At 35.4% G+C, this 25,340-nt stretch overlaps 3 protein-coding genes across 4 annotated transcripts in view; 1 reads left to right on the forward strand and 2 right to left on the reverse strand.

Annotated features, from left to right (window-relative positions):
* Window positions 1–25,340, forward strand: part of LOC119838154 (synaptotagmin-7) — a 323,559-nt gene that overhangs the window by 10,903 nt on the left and 287,316 nt on the right. The window lies entirely within an intron of this gene.
* LOC119838087 (catalase-like) lies at window positions 12,485–15,364 on the reverse strand. The gene is made up of 2 exons (XM_038363898.1): window positions 15,257–15,364; window positions 12,485–13,939 (listed from the first exon to the last, which is right to left on the reverse strand). Exons 1-2 carry the CDS (start codon window positions 15,362–15,364, stop codon window positions 12,485–12,487), a joined length of 1,563 nt encoding a protein of 520 aa, XP_038219826.1.
* On the reverse strand, window positions 17,992–19,431 carry LOC119838088 (catalase-like). The gene has a single exon (XM_038363899.1). It carries the CDS (start codon window positions 19,429–19,431, stop codon window positions 17,992–17,994), a length of 1,440 nt encoding a protein of 479 aa, XP_038219827.1.

Here is a 25,340-nt window from a genome sequence, read left to right on the forward strand (position 1 = left end):
TAAATGAAAGAATTTTTCAAATTGGGCTAGCAGTTCCTGAGATAAGCGCGTTAAAACAAACAAACTTTTCAGCTTTGTTATACTAGTATAGGTAACTCCAGAACGGCTTAATGGATTTAAATGATTTTTATGTGATCTCCCTGAGATCCCCTTGGATTTGGTCTAGTTCTGACAATTTGAAGGCAGCTTATAGCTTGGACTGATCGGGTCGTTTTTAACAAGCTGCAACGCGTGTAAAAAGTAGCTTATGTGATTATATTGAGTCTACATTGCCTTAATAATATTAGAAATGCGAAATTTTGTGAGGATGGATGTATGTGTATGTGTGTTTGGTACGTAGATAGCTAGATAATTGGAATAACACATAGGCAAATTTTTATCCCTATATTCTTACGGGATACAGATTTACGCGGGTGAAACCGTCAGGCGCAGCTTGTAGACTATAATAAAAAATTAACTTCAAATAAAACGAAATAGATTTCTTCACAAATTGAAATCCTAATCACCTCATCTGCTTATAGTCTTGCGACTGATTGCAGGTCTTGAAAAGAAAAAAAAAATTCTTCACAAATCTGCAAACCAGCACTTACGTGTAGAGAATTTGATAAAATATATAATTCCTTATACACACCAGCCACTTTATCACAGACAAACAAAAACCCGAACAAAGGGCGAGCGGTATATCTTGGGATTTTATTACAGGCAACACAGCATATTTTCCCGCGCAAATGTTTGCAAATCATCGCGCGCCTTTACCGCCGTAAATATGACGCTAGTTATTTTAACAGCTTTCTAGAAAATTCTAGATACAATTTAACAGGGTTAAAGTGGAATTTTTAACTAGGGTAACACGATAGTTAGGAATAACTTTGCATAGAATATCAAACGGGCTGAAAATACGTTTTATAAAAAGTGGTTTTACGGTTATGAAGAAGTCTCAGCAAGTAAATAATTGTCAGTTTCCATTTAACTAGAATACAAGAGAAATTGTTTGTTTAAGTTTTTTTTTTATTTGTTTTATATTGTCTGTGAAAGATAAATATAGTTTAAGAAATTAAATATTGCTCTTTAATGATAGAACGAATTGAAAAAAAAAAAACATTAATTTTAACATGTGCGTGTATTTTTTTAATAGACTGTACGTAATTTATGGATGGGGTGTCCATAAATTACGTGAGGTGTTTAAGGGGGGGAGGGGGTCAAGTAAAATCTTTCCAAATCTCACTTGGGGGAGAGGGGGAGGTTTTAATAAATATGAAGTATTTTTTATTTTAACAGAAAACCGTGGATATAAATCCAAATACCTTGAAAAATGTCAAAGGTAATTTATGGACGCCCCCTAAGATGTTACAAAAAATTTAGTCCTGTGTGTTATAATTTCAAAAGAATGTACAGATGTGTATTTGAGAAATTTTTAAAGAATAGAAAAAATTTGATCACGAGGCAGGATTCGAACCTGCGTATCTTGCCTAACCGTAGCAACGCCTAGCCTCTCGGCCACCCGTGATCCTGCCACAGTAATCGAATTTCTTCTACTCTTTCGGTTTCATGTGCCTAAGGGGCACCCCACGCCATCTATTGAGATGATTAAGAACCATCACAACCAATACGAAACATTATTTCAATGATTACAATATTGTATCGATGGAACGCGGCCTTTGTTAAATTTAATTTTTAGTTCTATAGCATTGAAATGCTATAGAACTAAAAATTAAAGATATGTATTTTCTTGTATCATATAAATAACTACCTTTTGCCCGCAGCTTCGCACGCATTAAATTCGGAGTCGTTTAGTTATTATACATATAAACCTTCCTCTTGAATCATTCTATTAAAAACCCCATCAAAATCCATTGCCTAGTTTTGAAGCTTAAAACATACATAGGGACATAGGGACAGAGAAAGCGAGTAATAGAATTTTACTGAAACATAGTATACAATCTTATCTAGGCTTTGAATATATAGGAAACTTTTAATAAGATCGGGGCCCGAAGCAAGTATGAGCATAATTGTGATAGGATTATCATTGTCTTTAGGTAGTTTGTTTAAAACAATCACGTGCAATTATGATGCGCTTGATAAAGTCGATTCGAAAGAAAATTTGAATCAGTACATCACGTTCAAAACTGTCATATTATAAATGGTTTAAACGTTTAAATTATTTACTAGCTTACCCGTAGGAATATCCGTATAAAAAGTGCCTATGTATTATTTCAGTTGTCCAGCTCAGGTTCAGTAGTTTTTGCGTGAAATTCATGAAAATCGTTGGAGCCGATTCCGAGATTCCAATTATATAAATATATAAATATATATATATATATATATACAAGAATTGCTCGTTTAAAGATATAAGATTTACACTAATATTATAAGGAGGATGCTTTTGTATTTATGTCTTTGTTCTAACGTTTTCACAACAAGATTTAAAAATTCTTTCACCATTGTAAAGCTGTAACTTCACATATAGTCTACTAGCTGCGCCCCGCGGTTTCACCCGCGTAAGTCCGTATCCCGTAGGAATATCGGGATAAAAAGTTGCCTGTGTGTAATTCCAGTTGTCCAGCTGTCTTCGTACCAAATTTCATTGCAATCGGTTCAATAGTTTTTGCGTGAAAGAGCAACAAACACACACACATCCTTACAAACTTTCGCATTTATAATATTAGAAAGATATAATATGTACCAAAGGTGAAGCCAGAGCGAACTAATTAGTTATATTATTAATCCGACATTTCGAATACTTTACAGTGATAGTTTATCCCAGGGCATGTTATTCTATATCTGACCATTTATGTTCGGGATAAACTCAAAAACAAATACACCGATTTTTATTCTGTTTTCATTGTGGTTCTCGAGAAAGCGCGAGTAAAGCTACTGGCCGAATGTTAAAATATGCTTAGAAATATAAAAATGAGAATCATCTTTTTCATAATAGCTTCAACGCTTTTTGAAAGGTAATAAATTTATGTTTTATAGTATTCATTGAAATTAACACCTTAGCTCGTACTAGTAATGTTCAATGTCGTGTATCGCTTATCTGAAAACACTACTATATACGCGTAGGCTGAGTTTTGTACTTTTATTTCAACAATTTTTGAGCGTGATCATGCGCCAGATTGTGTATTTTATGTCAACGGTCAACAGTAATCTATACTAATATTATAAAGCTGAAGAGTATGTTTGTTTGAATGTACTAATCTCAGGAACTACTGGTCCGATTTGATAAATTCTTTCGGTGTTTGATAACTCATTTATCGAGGCTATAGGCTATATATGTATCACGGGCGAAGCCGGACCGCTAGTTCATTTATAATTCCCTTTTCTTCCTACACATTTAATATCTCACGAACAAACCCCGTCTTTCACACGCCGTCAAATAACGAAACACTAGCGGGTTGTATAAAAATAATGCCCTTAGAACACGCGAAGCTATCCATCCACTTAGCTAATGAATACACAACATTATCGTTATCTCTGATAACACATTGGGTATTGATTCGCCGGCCTCAGCTGTTATTTTTGCTACAATCGATGGCTTGCTGGCCTCTGGCGTCTGGTTAAGTACTGGGTGCATTTATAATGAAACATTTGGATGGACCGTGGCGTTACTCGTGTTATACTCGCGACGATAAGTGCAATAAGTATGATTAAAAAACCATCCATTTAAAGTAGGTGAAAATCGATTCTAAAGGCTTACATACATACAGGTGAAGCTAATATAATCGTTATAAAGAAGCCATTGAAACAATACGCGTACTATTTTCTTCAGGTCGAATACTTTTTTGTGTCATCGTCGGCAATGGAGCTGGTGGGTCGGCTGATGGTAAGCGATACCACCGCCCATGAACATTTGGAGAGGCGTAAGGTCGATTGCAGACCTTATGCCTCTGCAAATGGATTGATGACTTTAAATTGGACAGGGATTAAGAGAGGATAGGCGAGAGGAACGAGAAAAAGAGAAAGGAAAGGAAAGGACTGGGAAGGATATGGGCCTTTCGCTCTCCCACTTGGTATATCCCCGGAGCGAGCAGGCCCAATTCGTGGCGAAACATGCTCGACTCCTACATACAAATATACCCTTCTTTCTGCAGAAAACAAATAGATATGAATCTCTTGTGAATACTGAAAAATAAAACGCCAAGTTTCCGTAAAGGAAATATTAACACATAAAAAACTTCCCACATGCTCAAATGTTAAAATTTCCCCAACAGGAGCTTCGTGTAGCACATAAACTTTATTGTTATATACAAATGATGCTCCTGAACAAACTGAGCTGGTCAGTTCTTTTAAACCTACGTCTGAAGTATGAATAACGTATTCCATTTTAATTTTTCACTTGGGTTTGTATAACACAGCCAAGAAAAATATGGATCTTTATAAATATTAAAGCACAGCATTCATGGAAATTATCTTGGATTCAACATCAAAGGAAATCTTTAGGGCTATTGTGTAAAGCCTTTTTGATGAGACCGTTCAAGCAAGATATCATTGGCCTGCACCAAGACATAAAAACATACGTCAATGTTTTCTTTTTCAATTACACATCTTCAGATGTTCAAATGATACTGTTAATTGGATGAGAATCATAGTAAGCATGATTACTTCGAATTTAATGAATTATAAATAAATTATATTTTAATAAATAAATAAATTAATTATATGTTATAAATAAATTTAATTATGAAACACTAGCTGCGCCCCGCGGTATCACCCGCGTAAGTCCGTATCCCGTAGGAATATCGGGATAAAAGTTGCCTATATGTTATTCCAGTTATCCAGTCAAATTTCAATGCAAGCGGTTCAGTATTTTTTGCGTGAAAGAGCAGCAAGCACACACACATCCTTACAAACTTTCGCATTTATAATATTAGTAGGATAGGATTTGAATTTGAATATTTGAATGCTATAAAAAAATCAAGCCTAACTCTAACCCTTTGTTAATGTGTTAGACGGGTGGCTTAATTTCCCTTCTGTGTCTGCCTTATATTATTAAAAATGCGCAAGTGTGTTTCTATGTCTTTTTTCAACGAACGAATCGATTTTTTCATATGATTTTTGTACTTGGATAATATAGTGTTATGTAATCTGTGGCTTGGATGTAGTAAGGAGGCTAAATAGCTATTTAGGCTGAAACATCTCATTCCCATGTGAATTTTCTTTCAATAATATTGAAAGTGATATATCCAATTATTTGTAAAACAGTTGGGATCATAATGGATGTATGGTATGGGAGGAATAACTAAGTAACAGCGTGTTTGATATTTTCTGTAATGTAATGTGTTTTTGTTTACGTATTATTTTACGAGGGCGGGGTTGTCAGAGCCGGTGGATGTTTTGATGTCAAATTTAAGGCCGAGGGGTGGCCTTCGAATGCGAAAATTATAATTCCATAGAGGCAGAGTTAATTGATATCGCATTTTGGATTAAGCCTTAGCTTTTTTTTGTTTTTTTTATGTCATAGTCGGCAATGGAGCTGGTGGGTCGCCTGATGGTAAGCGCTACCACCGCCCATGAACATTTGGAGAGGCGTAAGGTCAATTGCAGACCTTTCGTCTCTACAAATGGATTGCCGTTTTTAATTGGGAAGGGAATGGGAAAGGATTGATGAGAGGAATAAAGGAAAGGACTGGGAAAGGTAAGGAAGAGGATATGGGCCTCCGGCTCCCCCATTCACCGAACGAAACACCGCAGTATGCTATTTCACGCCGGTCTTCTGTGAGGGTGTGGTACTTCCCCGATGCGAGCTGGCCCAATTCGTGCCGATGCATGCTCGACTACCACATACAAAAGTATGTATGGTAGTTCACAAACAACAATATTTGTATGACCTTCAAGACATATAACATCTCAGTCTCCCCGTGACCACGCTGTCTGTAAAGGGTTCAAAACGTCGGGTTAATAATATAATGAATAAATCGCGTTTAAAATCCGTTAAAAAGTTTCTAATTTCTAGATCTTTCTATTTTTCAAACATATTTGTGTTCAAAACCCTTGTGAAAAGAAATCTCAGCACCGTCACGTGAAAACTTTCTTAATTTTTCTGTCAGTTATTTGCATAAACTTTGTTATTTAGCGGGCCTTATCTTTGAGAAACAAAAGCTCGAAGTCTGTTTAGAAATCTTAATTGCTATTCACAAATATTTGCTTTGCTGGTAGAGTTGAGTAAGATAATTCAATTTTTGAGGATATTTTGAGATTACTCAGACAGTTCAGAGACGTAGAGATATGTTCCTCAGGCCTATTAAGTCTAACGCCCCTTTTTCAGCCGGGCAAGCCGCCTGTCATTTTCAGCAATGGAAAAATGTATAGAAAATATGACATTGGAAATGTAGAAAGAATAGAAAAATTTGATCACGATGCGGAATGATCAAATTTTTTCTATTTTTTCTAAATTTCTCATTTATAAAGCATTTCAATGCTATAAAACTAAAAACTAAATATGACATTAACTGACAAAATTACTATCGTCCATTTTTTATGTCAGTGGGCAACTGAGGTGGTTTGTCTGTTGGTGTGTGATCACCACCGCCCATGAACATTCGCAAGGAGTAAGGGATAAGGAAAGGATTGACGACTGGAACGAAAAAATGGACTGGGAAGGGTGAGGAAAAGGAAACGGCTTCCGGCTCCTCCACTCTGCCTACGGAACACATTAGCATGCCACTATTTCCTGCCAGTTTTCTGTGGGGGTGTGGTACTTAGTACCAAGCTGAGAGCCAAGAACTGGCCCAATTCGTGCCGAAGCATACTCGATTCCCACATATTGCTATTTTTTATGTACTATTATTAACTCCCAAGCCTATGTGCTAATCTAGACTATAATCTATACCGGTACCAAATTTAATGTAGAAACGATGGTTGAAGAAAGTGGTTTTTGCGTGATAGAGTTAAAACATCCATACGAACATACATACTTACATACTTTCGCGTTTAATATTAGTAGGATACGTAATTGACTCATGGCATATAAAACTGAGCCTGGACCTTTTCACTGCCATTACACAACAGCAACCTAATTTATATTTTAGGTTATTTCTTTTCTTTTTAAATTGTCGTGTCTGTGTTTATGTTGTTTCTTATTTCCTGTATAATGTTCAGTGTTTTGTCTTTTTTGTTAGTTGTTGTGTGTATTTGAGTGTGAATTAATGTATGTCTATGTCATTTGCCGAAATGATGAAAGCAATTCGATGGGTATGAGATACACATTTACAAAATTTCGCACTCCAATTAATTAGCATTCCCCATCATAACTATGTTATATCAGTGGCGTAGCTAGGGGGACAAAGGCCCTGGTGCATAGGGAAAGAATCGGGCCCTCCTCCCCTCTTTCCGCCTTCCTCCCCTCTTTCAAAGCTGAGGTTAGAGGGTCCCCTGAGCTCCGGGGCCCTGGTGCACTGCACCACCTGGCCATATGATAGCTACGTACGTACTATATATGTATTAAAGGAACCAGGCTAGGTCGCTGACAAAGCACAAATTGATGAATCGCACCTAACTTTTGTTTTATCACGTTTCTGTTACATGTCAATGTGTGGGTGTTATTCTTTACTAGAAGCTCGTCCCGGATCCGCTCGCATATTAAGATTCCTGTTTTGTCCTAAGGAAGCAAATAATGGGAATAATAGTATCACCCAAGTCAGCTCATACCCTGTCTGTATAACCATTTTTTTTATTTGTTCAGTAGTTTCAGCGTGATTGACGGACAAACATCCAAATCCTATCTTACTCTTATTAATATTATAAATGCGAAAGTTTGTAAGGATGTGTGTGTGTTTGTTGCTCTTTCACGCATAAACTACTGAACCAATTGCAATGAAATTTGGTACATAGATAGCTGGACAACTGGAATAACATATAGGGAACTTTTTATCCCGATATGCCTACTGAACACGGACTTACGCGGGTGAAACCGTGGGGCGCAGCTAGTTTTAAATATTAGTGTGATTAATTGATGATGAAGTGGACCTAAATCTTCTGTTATGCTTTTGTCAAACGAATCTAGACTTCTGATGCAATTAAATAGCAGCCATTTTGTATTTTATCAAACGACTTCAAAAAAAGAGAAGGTTTTCAATTTGACTGTATTTTTTGTTCACTGTTGGAATTATTGTAGCGTTTTGTGAAGTTAATAAGTAGTTCAGGAATATTATTGTATATTTTTATTATTTATTTATAGATACTTAATATTATTTTAATGACAAACACAGTGGTGATGCGATAAAGTAGGAGGGAGGCAATGACAGTAATTAGTCACTTTGAAAAACTAAAGATGGCGCTACAGGCTGACAGACAAAATATATACCACAGATTACAACAGTTATATCCTAACATTTTACTGAATTTAGCGATATTTATTTTTCTTTTTGTTTAAAAGCTGGTCCTTGTCATGTTGTACTATTTATATATGGTCCAGTTCTTATTTCAATTTATTTATTTATTTATTTATTTATTTACACTTTATTGTGCTGGCATACATAACGTATCCTTAAAATAAATGACTTAAAACTAAACCAGCACAGCGGGCGACCTTATCACTAAAGAGTGATCCCATCCAGGCAACCAACTGTGCAAAAGTAATATATAAAAGAGGAGATAGGTTTGAAGTACATAAGTACATGAATATACTCATATAAGCGTATCATATAACATATCTAAGTACATAAAAATTAAATAAATATAAATTCAAATACATATATGCATTAGTAAAGGGTAATTTGAAGGGTAAAAGTTAATTGTATATATTCTTAAATAAAAATTTCTGTAGAAAACAATGTCAGGTTATTAACACCAATTAAATGAAGTTGGCTTAACAGAAATAATGGTTTCCAGTTCGTTAATTCGTTCTCTACTTGCATAAACCACAACCGAAAAAATTCATTATTATTAATTGTGGGAGTCGAGCACGCTTCGGCACGAATTGGGCCAGCTCGCACCGGGGAAGTACCACACCCCCACAGAAAACCGGCGTGAAATAGTGGCATGCCACTGTGTTTCGCACGGTGAGTGGGGGAGCCGGAGGCCCGTTTCCTTTTCCTCACCCGTCCTGGTCCATTCCTTCTTTCCAGTCGTTAATCCTTTTCTTTTCCCTTACCCCATAAAAGCGGGCAGCGCATTCACAGAGGTACTACCTTTGTGAATGTTTATGGGCGGTGGTGATCGCTAACCATCAGGCGAACCACCAGCTCAGCTGCCCGCTATGACATAAAAAAAAAAAAAAAAAAAAATTCAAATAAAACATGCACTCGTCATTATTGATTTAATTTATACAAAGATAACAACTTTAATTAATAAAGCATCTAAATAATTTCGTTATTTTGTTATAATTGTGTTATCAAAAAAGTAATTATGAAAGAAACACTTGTATAATATTTATATAAATTAAGATTCATTTGCATATTGACTGGGTTTGATAACATATAGAAAGTTTTTATTGTTGCAATATCCTTACAATGTAATATAGTATATAATAATGTATATAGTCTCTGTTTGTTTGTGCCCGCTAATCTCAATAACTACTTAACTGATTTGAAAGATTCTTTCAATGTTGGATATGCACGTGATCTCTGAACTCTATATGCTATAAGTTATGTACCACAGACGAAGTCGGGGCGAAGCGTTAGTAGTTCAATAAGTAAACTCAAAACGCAATTAGAAAAATGATTAAATCGTGAAATCTTTCCATCATTAGCGAACCATAATTTACAATAGACAATCTCTGATCTCTTAACCAGGAGGCATTAAATTAATGGCTTTTTAATCTAGATATCGCATCAAACTATTCTATTATCGATAATGTCTTCATCAGGACTCAGGTGTTAAGTATATACCTAGTTAGCTCAGGAGTAGTACCAGCTTATGCCTGGCTTCGAACGCGTTAAATTCGGAGTAAAACCCGTTTCCCCCCTTTTTTCTAAACTATAAGACATAAACCTTCTCCTTGAAACACTCTATCTATTAAAAAAAACACCTAAATAAAGATCTAAATAAAGATCTAAGCATACAGACACAGACCGCAGAAAGCGACTTTGTTTTATACCACGTTGTTATGCCCAAATCTACGAATTACATGAACCAAGCGGTGTTACCGAGACCTCTTGAAGCAGTACTAATTCCAGCGTGGGAAGGCCTAGACGAATATAGCTATCGTTTTCCAGCATTGAAATTATTGCGTAAAGACGTCACGGTAACTTCGCGAAATGAAACCAACAAGGTAATCCATTGCAAATTCTATGTAGGAGAACCTATTGTCAATGTAGCTTGTAGTTTCAATACATTATAGCACCCCAGTGTACAAACTTTGAACGCCTTGTGAGTGCATAATTTAGTAAGAAAAGTTAAATATTTGTTGGTGTAGCGACAGGGTAACAATCTTTGCTCACGGACTGTAGTGGATGTTAATATTTAGTATGTATTCTGTTATATCTATAGTATTTCTATGCAACTCCTTGGTAAATTCTATTTCTAATTTAATAGGTGTATTTTTTAACAGTTTTTATGTTTGAATGGTCAAATGATCTGATAAGCGATCCGATCAGGATCTCTGCAAATGAGTTGCTTAAGGGGTAAGGGATAAGGAAAGAATTGTTATAAGTATAAGAGAAGGGTGAGGAAGAAGATACTCCGGCTCCCCCACTCACCAAACAAAACCAAGAAGCATCGCCAACAATAGTTGTTTAGTAGTTTGGCGAAATTTATGAAAAAGCAATCTAATGTTGTATACTTATAACAGTAAATATAAAAAAAAACTAGCTGCGCCCTGCGGTTTCCAGTTGTTATTCCAGTTGTCCAGCTGTCTACGTACCAAATTTCATTGCAATCGGTTCAGTAGTTTTTGCGTGAAAGAGCAACAAACGCACACCTTACAATCTTTCGCATTTATAATATTAGTAGGATAATAGGATTTGCATGCTACTATTTCACTGCGGTGCTCCGTAGGGGTATGGTTACATCGTTGGGGCTCTAATAAAAATATATCTGTATAATAGGTGGAATATTATTTATGTGAATACCAAATATATCAGAATTGATTCATATATAGCGTATGAAAGTACAATAAAGTATATCTTTTAATAAACGCCCCGTGTCATATTTTACCTCTGCTTTCGGATGTAGACGTTGAATAAATCAATATCTTTCTTATTTTATGTCATACGAATGTAACATGTTCAAATCTTTGATACATTAGCAGTCAATTGTTATTTGTATTTCGATTAAACATTATATCATATAGAGTCATAAGGTATCATATCAAATTAAGATTTATTTATTTATAATACTTTATTGTACAAAACAGAAAGAATAGTTTATACAAAAATTTAATATGGCACAATGATGTTTTGTACAAAAGGCGGCCTTATTGCTAGACAGCAATCTCTGCCAGGCAACCTGGTAGGAACCAAGATGCTTCAAAATCAAACATAGTTTTTTTTCTATCATAGATCAAGGAGCTTGTAACTAACCAATAGATCATTATCACCTTATATCCCTGTATCATACACAACCTTGTCAAAACAAGCCTTTGCTCAGAGAAATGATAAGAGTAATTAACAGTCTCATTTCACAAGGACTTCATCAGCAAAAACATGATTCCCGAGGCATCTTAAGGAAGTTTAGAACGTAATAAGGCTGCGACTCAGATGATATCTTTTGTCAAGCCGAGACGAAATCGCGAAACATTATTTATTAAAACTCCCAAGAGGGGAAACTTTCCGCAATTCGTAAGCTGGAGCCTCAGAAGTGTGCAGAGTACATGTAATATATTCAAGAGAACTAAGGTCTTTGATATATAATGTAGCTGCGTAATGTAACTCAAAAGAATATATAAAACGTGAAGAGCAATGACAGTGGGGTACTGCCATATTGCACTTACACGGAATGAGATACAGTTTTGTATTTATGATACATTTCTATAATGATCTTCATGGATATAAAAAATAACACAATACAGTTCGAGTCTTATTTATTTATTTAAATAAGTATATGCGTTATATGTTACTTAGTTTATTTTAAATCATAAAAATTGTTACCACAGTTTGAATTGTAATTTGACATTAATCGTTGTACCCTTTTTTATTTTAATTTGTGTTATTTAATTTCCTCTGTTAAATTTTAATTTTAATTTGCATGATATTTAATATTAAGTTTATTTATTTAGAGAATTTTTGAATAAAAGACATGAAATTATCGCCGCTCTGATATTTTATAATTATTAATGGAACTCGTTTATGGCCCCGTAGGACAGGCACTGCCTAGTGCGGGGTCCAATGAATTCACATTCGTATATTAACTTTTATCTTTAAGAACCCTGGACAAGTGTGTTACTTGTGATTTTGATGTCTATATTAAAGTAATAAAGATATTTAATTTTATATGCGTAGCTCGTTAATTAAATACAAAATATCTGTCATGTTACATAATTCATAAAGTCATAATATATTGCGAAACAATAACTGATAATTATAAGATGATTTCTTCTAACAAAATATTAATCGCGCTTCTTAGGCATTTCATCGAAGGGTATTCTGCAAGCTGGTTCTTTTGTAAATTCTTGTAAACCGTTTTTTATCCTATTTCCCAGGTCTGGTTCAATTTCTGTATACAATTTAATAGCTTTATCGCGTAAAAAACTAACACAATTACCTAAACTGCTCACTATATTGCTGACCAAACGATTTTTCTCTCCTTCCGTAAATTTTAAATACATCCGTGCAATCTGCCAAAAATTATTCGGTTCTCCCTCTTTTATTTCTATCATATTACTTCTATTGTAATCATTATACGGAATGGGACCATTGAAAGAGTTATCGTAATAATTAGGTGCATCTTTTCCGTTATCATCCACTGGTGCGACACCATCTTTGTAATAGTAATGGCGTGATACGGTTGCAACAGGGCAGTTTACTTTTATATTATTAAAGTTAACTCCTAGACGATGCAATTGGGCATCTCTATATGCCATAAGGCGCGCTTCAAATATTTTATCTGGAGCGCCATCAATGCCTGGTACTAAATTACATGGACAGTAAGCCAACTGTTCAATTTCCGCGAAGTAATTGACTGGGTTCCTATCTAGAACTAATTTACCCACCGGTGTTAAGGGGAAATCCTTAAAGGGAAGTTCTAATGTTGTGTCAAACACGTCGATCTTTGAATTCATTGCTTGTTCTGGTGTTATGAGTTGTATTCCAAAGTCCCAACCGACACGTCGTCCACAAGCAATTGCTTCATATAAATCTCTGGTAAATGAGTCCGGATCTAATTCGCTAGCTTCTTCTGTTGTTAAACTGGCTTCACCATCTTCTGGGATAAAATGAAATCGAACGAAGTATACATTGCCATTTTTATTTTGTACTTGATACGTGTGGATACCATGTCCAGGCATATAACGATAACCTCTTGGTATACCACCGTCTGCAAATACTGATGTGAATAAATTTAACGATTCAGGATTTCGCGTTAAGAAGTCCCATTGCATATTGTCATCAGGAACATTCGTTGCGGGGTTCCTGCTTTCGACATGTGCAAAGGAGAAAAATAATAAGGGATCCTTGAATGCAAACATGGGTGTGCTTAAGCCAAGAATGTCGAAGTTACCTTCTCGTGTGTAAAACTTCACTGCGAAACCTTTCATGTTTCTAGAAGTATCGCTGAGCCCTCGCTCTCCCGTTGCCGGGGAGAATCGGACTGCGACTGGTGTTTTTTTACCGATTTCGTTTAAGAATTCGGCCTTGATGTAATCTGTTACGTTGTGCGTCACTTCGAAGTAACCAAACGCTCCGACCCCTTTGCTATGAACTATGCGTTCAGGAATTCGTTCTCTGTTTACATGTGTTATGGATTCAGTGAAGAAATTATTGTACAACAATCGTCCATTTAATGTGCTGGCTTTTCGGCGTTCAACTGCTTCGCCATTGGTTGTAGTCAAAGTTGTTCTGACCCCCTGAAACAACAAAGAACGTTAAATTTACATTTAAAATATCCGACCCCATTTTGTGGTTTCGACCATTTTGAATTTTCACATTTACATAGACTATTTTATTATTGCGTAGACTATTTTGCTAGTCTATATAATAACCATATTTGTCGGATCGCCTTATCAACTAGAAAAGAGGTGCTGGTGTTCAAACGGTTGAAAAGATTTTCATCAAACATTTGTAATAATACTCGCTCGTAAGTCACCCTTTGTACAAAAAAAAAAAACAAAATTGAAATCGATTCATCCGTTCGGTCTATGATGCTATTGACAGACGTCAAACTTATAAAACCCTTTTTTGCGACGTGGGTTAAAAAATATTACATATATGTTAAATGTGGTAAACTAATTTTTGAAAAGGAAATATGTACATTGTAATACATAAATTATAAATCCGTATATCCGTAATTCTATAACTGGATAGAAATGTTGAAGTTATCTATTACATACTAATTACGCATTTAACAAGTCATTATGCCAATTGCAATCAATATATATTTGCTAGATATGTAGAAAAGTCTAGAAATTAAAGAGTTTTAACCGATTTTATTTATATTTAAACGCGATTTATTAATTATATTATTTAACCTGACGTTTCGAACACTTTACGGCAAGCGTGGTCACGGGGAGACTGCTCACGCCCACGCTTCAATATAATGAATAAAATGTGTATAAAATCTGTAAAAAAGTATTTTATTTCTAAATGTATAATATTGGCGTAAACCTAAACAAAAGAAAATATCAAATCAAATCAAATCAAAAATACTTTATTGTGCACCAAATCATACATAAATAAATTCTATAAATAAACTCTATAGAAGCACAACAGGCGGTCTTATCGCTAAAGTAGCGATCTCTTCCTATAATAATATATATATAATAAATACTAGATATATACGTAATTTTGCCTTAGTTAAGTTCTACTTCTTTCTTGTTTTAAATAAATATGATTTAATTGAAACCTCAGCAAATTAACCACGCCACTAAACCGGCAAGGACTACGTCAAATCCTGTCCAAGTATAAAATCTGACACACAGATTCGTTGTAGTCAACATTCAATCGTATTCAAATAAATTAAATTAATAAAACCACAGAGCTTGTTGGCTTTTTTCCTTAGAAACTGCTTTCTGAGCTGGTGGCGAATAATCGATTTTTTTTTGCCATACAAAAGCGCTTGTAGACGAAGCTAGTTTAATAAATGTTTATGTTTGATAGGGTTATACCACAGATAACATATGAACCAGTATACTATTATAGGGCATTGCTAGGATAATATAACTGACCTGTGTGTTCTTCAGATACAAAGCGATTTGATCGCGTACAGGATCTAATTCTTCCGCCCATGATTGTGTTGCTAACGTTAATAATACCACTGCCCATGTTACTTCCATTGTAAATTAATTTGTAACAGCTATCACTTGCTTAAATAACATTGAATCGGTTATATTTTATATACAGAGTGGTGTTACATTAGATAAATATGTTAAATTTGTTTGTCACCTGAGTTCTATATTAGTTTTTATTAATATTGAGTGTGAGTGGGGGTTTGGAAGCCCATATCCTTTTCCTTTCCCATCCCAGTCCGTTCCTTTATTCCTTTAGTTAATATGTTCTCTATCCCTTTTCGTTTGGATTTGGCAATCCATATGTAGAGGCGTACGGTCTGCAAAGAAACTTAATATTTAAAGTGACCCACCAGATTCTTTGGCTTATGTAAAAAAAGCGTTTGACAGCCCATGCTACACATAGGTATAGGCTATACCTATGTGTACACACACACATACGTAACTCGAGGATTTATTATATATATACGTGAAAGTTTTTTTAAAACTAACCTTGTAATTCCTTAGATTAGTACGTTTAAACAAACTTACAAATTCTGTAGCTTTATATTATTAGTACAGATAGTACAGATTAGTACAGATTTATTCTGTCATACTAACATTATAGCGATAGTTTATGAGTCAATAAAATTGGGCCGTCTGTCTTTCTGCACTATTATTTTAATACATTTTATATTCATTAATTTAAATAAAAATGGCGCTTCCTACTGCCCATTTCTATATGCCGTCAGAGCCCATGCCCCCCTCTGTCACGCTACTGTACTACTGAAAGATCAATTATAATTTTGACAAATACTTTTACAACTTTTAAAACGGGTACCACGTGGAAAGCCGACCGTGTATATAGTTAAGGGCAGAATGACATAGTCTATCAACGCACAGCCCAAACCACTGGACGGATCAGGCTGAAATTTGTCATGCAGATAGATGTTATGACGTAGGCATCCGCTAAGAAAGGGTTTTGATAAAATTTTCGCCTAAGGGGATAAAATAGGGGATGAAAGTTTGTACCATGAAAATATATTAGGACCGCGCGGACGAAGCTGCGGGCAACAGTTAGTTACGTATATTTTCGAATACATCCATAGATACTTCTAATTTGAAATTGATGAATATGTAAATTATAACTGATAATTATTTCAGTAGGTTTGTGTTTGTTCGTATTCTTTCTATTTTATTAGAAGTTAGTATTTAAGTTAGTTAGGCATTATTTATATTTTGTGCTCGTACGAATTTACTTTTTACTGTATTATCCCAAGGGAGCACTAAATCGGGATAAAAGTATCCAACCACCCAAGTCAGCTCATACCCTGTCTGTATACCAAATTTCATTAAAGCCATTCAGTAGTTTCAGCGCGATTGACGAACAAACATCCAAACAAACAAACTTTTACATTTATAATATTAGTGTGAAATAGTATATAGATTCCTTTTATTATTATTGAAATAAAATAAGTACAAATGGATGGATTTGTCTAGCTCTACTAACCAAAACAATAGTTAGATAGGATATTATTAAATACTAGCTGCGCCCCGCCTTTTCACCCGCGTAAGTCCCTATCCCATAGGAATATCGGGATAAAAAGTAGCCTGTATGTTATTCCAGTTGTCCAGCTCTCTTCGTACCAAATTTCATTGCAATCGGTTCAATAGTTTTTGCATGAAAGAGCAACAAACACACACACATCCTTACAAACTTTCGCATTTATAATATTACTAGCTGCGCCCCGCGGTTTCACCCGCGTAAGTCTGTATCCCGTAGGAATATCGGGATAAAAAGTTGCCTATATGTTATTCCAGTTGTCCAGCTATCTACGTACCAAATTTCATTGCAATCGGTTCATCAGTTTTTGCGTGAAAGAGTAACAAACATCCATATATCCATACAAACTTTCACGTTTATAATATTAGTAGGACTACTAGGATTACAAAGACCATAAGAACTGCAGTAATAACTTTTTACAAGCTAGAGACGTTCTAATCATGAGTTTGAAAAAACGGAGGATTCTTATGAACGTCGTGGTAAAGAAATGTCTTTTCTTTCTTCCATCTTTAATTTGAGATAGGTAGATTTTTATAATATAAATTATAGGAAGTTACTAGAGATTAAAATACTTGTATTATTTCAATTTTCATTAATTTGTTGTTTCTAAAAATGTTACAATTATAAAGGGAAAAGTAATAATCTCTATTATATAACATTTTTTGAATAATTTATTGTTAACTAATCCATTACTTGGGGTTTCGGTCGTGGGTTAGTTGGACGGTAATACTATTTTGTAGATAATTACATATTATATTTCAGTACAATTTCTTTAGTAAATTATTTTATCTATACCAATATTATAAAGCAAAAGAACTTGTTTGTCTGTATGTTTGACCGAACTAATCTCAGGAACTCAAAAATTTTTCAGTGTTGATAGCCTATTGAGGAAGGCTATGGGCTATATATGTACCACGGGCGAAGCCGGGGCGGAACTCTAGTGTATTATGTAGGTACTAAGTTGGACTAAGGAACGTTTTGTACTAAAAATTTAAATTGTCTTTGTAATAAGTAAATACATTACAATACTGGAATAAACATAATTTTTTTTTTATCGTCGTTTATAATTAATCTAGTTATATTCACATGCACATATTAATTCTTCAAGGGCATGAAAAACACTCGACTCAAATTATCGGGGCGGTTTATCCAAGGTCATTGTACAAACTGATTGTCTGTTGAATTCTTCTAGACCTTTTCTAATCCTGTTTCCAAGATCTGGTTCAATGTCTGTAAATATATTGACAGCTTTATCATGCAAGGAGTCTATGGCAGGACCTAAACCATTTACTATATTGCTAATTACGCGACTTTTTTCATCATCATCCATATCTAAATATACCTTAGCGGTTTGTTCAAAATTATTGGCTCTTCCTTCTTTAATTTTAATTAATTTCGATCTGTTTACGTCGTTGTACGCAACTGGCCCATTAAAAGAGTTCTCATAGTAGTTAGGTGAATTTTTTCCATTGTCCCCCACTGGTGCTACGCCATCTCTGTTATACGTACGCGCCAAAGTTTCGAAGGGACAATTCACTTTGATCTTCTTAGAGTTTACTCCTAAACGATAGTGTTGAGTATCTCTATAAGAAAACAGGCGTCCTTCAAATAGTTTATCTGGCGCTCCATCTATACCAGGTACCAGGTTACATGGACAGAAAGCCAGTTGTTCAATTTCAGCGAAGTAATTAACTGGATTCTTATTAAGTACTAATTTACCCACGGGCGTTATTGGGAATTCTGCAAAAGGAAGCTCTAAGGTTGGATCAAAAACGTCGATCTTTGAATTAAATGCTTGGTCTGGTGTTAAGTGTTGTACACCAAACTTCCAACTGACGCGTTTCCCGCATGCCACCGCTTCATATAAATCTCTGGTAAATGAGTCGGGATCACTGGCGCCCAATTCCGAAGCTTCATCCGTAGTCAAACTATCTTTACCATGTTCTGGTGTGAAGTGATACCTAACGAAATATATATCTCCATATTTATTTTGAATTTGATATGTGTGGATGCCATACCCAGGCATATAGCGATAGCCTCTCGGTGTGCCATCATTTCCGAACAAACGTATAAACATATTTAACGTCTCGGGGTAGCGCGTGAAAAAGTCCCAGGTCGTAGTTGAATCGGGAACATTAGTCGCAGGATTTCTGCCTAGAGCACGAATTAAGTCTGGAAATAATACAGGGTCTTTTATTGCAAACACGGGCGTGTTTAAGCCGAGTATATCGAAATTGCCTTCCTTCGTATAAAATTTTACAGCGAAACCGCGGAGCCCGCTCGCGGTGCTGTCGCTAGAGCCTCGTTCTCCGCCAGCTAGTGAAAATCTAACTGCAACTGGAGTTTTCTTACCAACTTCGCTTAGGAAATCTGCTTTTGTATAATTCGTTACGTCATTAGTTACTACTAGGTATCCGAATGCACCAGCGCCTTTCGCATGAACTACTCGTTCAGGAATTCGTTCTCGATCAAAGTGAGTTAGGGAATCCATGAAATAATTGTTATAGATTAGTCTTTCATTTAAAGTACTTATATCGCTATATTCTACTGGTGCTCCATTACTGGTGGTCATATAAGTTCTTGACCCCTGCAATAATAATAATAGTTTGAATATTATCTTCTTATATGTAAAAACAATTGCTGTTCGTTAGTTTCGCTAGAACTCGAGAGTGGCTGGGCCGATTTTGATAATTTTGGTTTTGATGCATTCATAATAGTCCAGGGAAGGTTTAAAAGAGATAAAAGTCAGCTAGTATTTTATATAACGAAAAACAAATTAAAATTTTAAATATTCCCGGTTTTTATTAAGAATATATATAGCATTTTAGCAAAACAAACATAATTTATAACGCCTATTAAATTTTAAAATATCTGTTATAAATACAATATAGCCAAAACTTCACAATTTCTCTGTTACAGTCGTAAATGTTTGTTTTACTTATACACATATGAAAAAGGCATTAACTTACATTAGTTCTCTGTTTGTATAAGACGATTTGGTCCCCCACTGGATCGAGCGACTCCCCCATTACTGCTACTAACAGTTTTATGGTTACAAGCAAACATTGAAGTTTTAACATTACGTGAAAACATTGTGCTCTCATTGTTGTTTAAATTAATATAATATTTATTGTTGCATCGTTTATAAAGAGTAAATAAGGTGTGAATGTATATACAGGGTGTTTATTATTTTATTTTATTTATTTGTTTTTTGGTACATAAAGGATTACAACATATTTATCAAGACGAAGAGAGAAGATTATTAACGATACATGTGTAAATGGAAATACTAACAGTACAAGAACTAAAACCTTATTATCTTCTAGCTGTTGCCCGCAGTTGCGCCCGCGCGTGTTAATAAATTTACGGTACAAACTTTCATTTCCTATTTTATCCCCTTTTGGATATTTCATCTATTTCATCCCAATTTATCAATATCCATTTTTAGCGAATGCCTACATCTATCTGCATGCCAAGTTTCAGCCCGATCCGTCTAGCGGTTTGGGCTGTGCGTTGATTGCAATTTTGTTAAATTGGAAAATTCCATTTCAATTCAATAATCATTCGTTTTATTTTGACAAAAAAAGCGCCTCACTTAAAAAGTAGGTATATTATAATCGGTTAATCTTATCCTGTAAAAGAATGTTTTATTTACCAATTACCGTTAATTACGATACAGGTAAAGTACTTATCTTATTTGTCAGTTATCTCAATTATTTCTCGTAAATTTCGGCTTCAAGTGCCTGAATATGAACCTTTTATTTTCACTTTCACGAATTTATTTTCGTAGTAGACGCTCGTCCTGGCTCCGCCCGGATGTCAAGATTCCTGTTTTATACCAAGAGAGTATTTAATCGGAAAGAAAGTATCCCATCACCCAAGTCAGCTCATATCCTGTCTGTATACCAGATTTCGACAAATTCTGTTTACTAGTTTCAGTTGCGGACAAACATACAACTTTCCCATTTATAATACTAGCTGCGCCCCGCGGTTTTACCGGCGTAAGTCCGTATTCCGTAGGAATATCGGGATAAAAAGTAGCCTGTATGTTATTCCAGTTGTCCAGCTATCTACATATCAAATTTCATTGCAATCGGTTGAGTAATTTTTGGGTGATAGAGCAACAAACACACACATATCCTTAAAAACTTTCGCATTTATTAGTAGGATTAGTGTGATTTTTACTATACTTATGCGAACTCAGAACCTTCAGCGTTATTAGGAACGTAAGTGTACCTGCGCGTGCGCTATCTTCGAAAGCTTGTGTGCGTTCAAGTGTGGGGCGAGCACGCTTCGGCACGAATTGGTCGGCCTCGCACCGGGGGAGTACCACACCCCTACAGAAGTTCGGCATGAAATAGTAGCATGCTGTGTTTTGTTCAGTGAGTGGGGGAGCCCATGTCCTTTTTCACATCCTTGTCTTTTCCTTTATTCCCATCGTCCGTCCTTTCCTTATCCTTTACTCGTTAAAAGCAGGCGACGCATTTACAGCTGCTATATATACCTCTGCAAATGTTATGAAAATTTGCAGGTCAGTTGCACTGGCGGTTGTGATTATAATTTGAACAAATTTTATGAGACTACACATGAGGCCACACATCAGTTTTCAAATAAAAAAATACCCAATAAATACGAAACTTTTGAGGTTCCTTTAACCTAAAAATAAATACATCCGGAATGAGAACATCCTTAAATTTTTAAATCGGTTAAAAACACAAATATCCTTATATTCAACTATCTATATTTTGCTACCAAGGACGACGCTTCCTACTGTTTTAAGAATCGAATTGTTTTCCACATATAGATGAAAGAAATGCGAATTCTAGAATGTTCTAGAACAAAAGAAACGGCTATTTCAAAAGCACAATATTTCCTCAGGGACGACGTGTTCAATCTATTGCAATAATGACATACATATCTGAATGTATTATCTCTCTATGGATGTATATTGAAGTACGTTATGTTTTGTGGCTATCGATTTTTTAACTAAAATGTTGAGTTGTGGATGATATAGTTGATCTCTTTTTCAATTATTTAGTAATTTTTGACGTTCCAAAAATGAGGTTTTCGATATACTGTATTTAGCTTCTTTTTCGGTTCTGTTCCGCGGTAACTCTGTGAGTTTTTAACCGATTAACGTGCTTCTTTTTGTGTTTGATAGAGAATTGTATTTGGATAATAATGAATGATGAATACTCTTAAATAATAATTTTTAAATAATACAATCAATAGTATTCTGGCTACTTTGGAGTGTTGTTTAATAACAAATATTGTAAGACTGCGTAATACATATACTTTGTTAGCAGTAATATGCGCAATGCGTGTACTGTGTTTGTTTTAATTAATATTTGTGAGAGGGGAGACTTACAAAGAAAGACAACGGATGAATTATTTACGTCAGTACCCTGTACCCGTTGTTGGGTACATGATGTGCCGGCGAAATTTGGTGCGGAGATAAATTAAAACCCGAGAAAGGGCATTAGATAGTTTCATCCCGGAAATTCCAAGGAAATTGGAAGTATTCGGATAAAATCTCACAGCTCTCTAGTTTCCTTTTAGCTTTTCTTTCTTTCTTTCTTTTCGTTAGACTGCTACGTGGATAAAGCCGCAGCTTGAATGCTATTGCTTTTATAAATATAGATTACTAGCTGACCCGGCTTACTCTCATTAAAAGTATGAAAAAGAGACGTTGGCCGATTCGCAAACCTACCCGATATGCACACAAAATTTCATGAGAATCGGTCCACCCGTTTCGGAGGAGTATGGTAATTAACATTGTGACACGAGAATTTTATATATATAGATATGCTTTGACCTATGGACATAGACCTTATCTTCTGGTGCTAATGAGACGACAGCGAGCGTGGTCATGGGGAGACTGACGCCACACTCGCTGTAAAGTGTTCGAAACGTCGGGATAATACTATCCTACTAATATTATAAATGCGAAAGTTTGTAAGGATGTGTGTGTGTGTTTTTTACTCTTTCACCCAAAAACTACTTAACCCATTGCAATGAAATTTGGTATGTAGACAGCTGGACAGCTGGAATAACATATAGGCAACTTTTATCCCGATATTCCTACGGGATACGAGTTTACGCGGGTGAAACCGAGCGCAGCTAGTAATGAATAAATCGCGCTTAATATCCGTTAAAAAGTCTTTAATTTCTAAATATATAATACTCGCGTAAATACAAACACAAGAAAATACTATTTTCACTACATTAAATCAAACAACAAACACAGTACCAGAGCGAAGTTATCTTAAAACAACACGTTCTTTGGAAATCCGTCAAATGCTTACATATTTCGCACACGGTGACACCACGTATGTAAATATAAAATATGTGAATGTATTAAGCAACGTTTCGAATATGTTCGTAGTTATTAAAGTTGGAATAGCTTCGCGTGTGATGTATACAAATTACATGCTAATAATATAAAGGTGAAAAGTTTGTTTGGACGCGCTTGGCTCGGGAAATACTGGAACGGTTTTAAAAATTCTATTATTTATCTTTAATATTATGAAGCTGATATGTACTTATCTCAGGAACTGATGGCCCGATTTGAAAAATTATTTCAGTGTTAAACAGCCCATTTATTGAGGAAGGCTATCTATAGGCTATAGGCTATAGGCTATATATGTACCACGGACGAAGCCGGGGTGTACCGCTAATCGTTTAATATTTACGTAATATCTGAAAATTATAGGTTAGTGTTTCAAGAGAAAGGTTTATATGTATACTAAATGCGCCCAGCGCTTTCACCCGTGTTTGCCTGTATCCCGTAGAAGTATCGGGATAAAAAAAAGCGTTCTGGTTCTAGCATATACTTTTAAGTAAAGTGACGTCTTGTGTCCCCTAGTGGGGCATGGGGCATATACATCCGTTTCACTGATCGATTTTCTTTATGGACAAGTAGATAATCAGCCTTCTGTGTCCTACTCGACCGAGCCTTATTTTTTTTGTGCGTCCCCACCGGGAATCGAACCCAGGCCCCTCGGTTTTGCGCTCACGCGTTAACTGTACCATCCCCATCTTTTTATTTTACAATACATCAATTGATATTTAGGAAATATATAGTCCATGTTAACATCATTCGAAATACAGATAAAATATACTACTAAATATATACTACTAAAACTAAACTATACTACAAAAAGGATATATGAAACTGGATTTAGCACCTAACTCTCAAAGTCTAAGCTGGTTTAGTATTTCCAGCTTCCGAGGAACAAATACCATTTATTAGCGAACTTTTAAAATCCTACTTTCTATGGAAACGTATTTAACGCCGTTTTCCGTATGACTTTTATCAATGACGTCACACTGAATTCAAAATGGCGACTATATTGTCCTATCATAATTTCATGCATATTAAAGCACGAAAAGTTTGTAGCTACTTTTTCACTCACACGCACACACACACACACACACACACGCACACACACACACGCACACACACGCACACACACACATTCGAATCCTTTCATGTTCTTATGCTACTTTATATTTTTAGTATTTTTATAACGGTAATTTTAAATCAATTTCATGAACAAAGATGTGACGACCACCTTGAGACTTTTAAATTACATTGTGCTTTATTGATGATATGGGGAAGGTACTGATATCTTTAATATAGGTTACTCCGTAACCTAGCAAAGATATCAGTCTTGAGCCTTAATTGTTTGATACCTGTTTGTACTGCTACAATGTACTTAGCTATAAGGTTAGGTTAAGTGTTTGATTTAATAATCAATTTAATTTAATATTACTTTATACATCTTGTATTTAATAATAACCATCCTCATCATTAATTATTTGTAAATATAGTGAGCTGAAGACAAATAGGCAATATATAAGGGCCAAGGCCAAGTGCGGGTTGGCAGATGTCACATGTCGTCGTTTGATTCTTGGACATGCCGGTTTCCTCACGATGTTTTCCTTCACCGTTTTGAGCATGTAATGAGGACATAGGACAGACAAATTAAAAAAAATCCAATTATTTGCGGCACGCTTGTCTGGTCTCGAACCCTGGCCTATTCAGTAGTTTGAGATCCTTACCACTAAGCCAGTTCTGCTCACCACTAATTTACAGCTAACTTCACATAATTTCAATTATACTAATATTATAAAGCTGAAGAGTTTGTTTGTTTGAATGCACTAATCTCAGGAACTACTGGTCCGATTTGAAAAATTCCTTCACTGTTGGATAGCTCATTTATTGAGAAAGGCTACATATGTACCACGGGCGAAGCCAGGGCGGACCGCTAGTTAAACAATAATTTGTTTATAGTTTACTAGACGCTTTCGCAAATAATATTGTAAGTAGCCCGCGTTGCCTGGTAGAGATCACTGCAAAGCAATAAGCCCGCCGATTGACATATGAAATGTATGTATGATTAAAAAAATATACAAAATAAACATAGCTGTGGATATCGTGACGCACTTTGTTAAGTGGATAATTAGAAATTTCCACGA

Source organism: Zerene cesonia, unplaced genomic scaffold (genome assembly GCF_012273895.1).
Source record: "Zerene cesonia ecotype Mississippi unplaced genomic scaffold, Zerene_cesonia_1.1 Zces_u001, whole genome shotgun sequence".
Classification (NCBI taxonomy): Eukaryota; Metazoa; Arthropoda; class Insecta; order Lepidoptera; family Pieridae; genus Zerene; species Zerene cesonia.

Excerpts from the sequence above, each read along its gene's own strand:
- LOC119838087 (XM_038363898.1), bottom strand. The coding sequence starts at position 15,364 with ATGGAAGTAACATGGGCAGTGGTATTATTAACGTTAGCAACACAATCA. Across the intron at positions 13,940-15,256 it reads TGTATCTGAAGAACACACAG|GGGGTCAGAACAACTTTGAC; the intron begins GTCAGTTATATT and ends TTGTTGTTTCAG.
- LOC119838088 (XM_038363899.1), bottom strand. The coding sequence starts at position 19,431 with ATGACCACCAGTAATGGAGCACCAGTAGAATATAGCGATATAAGTACT.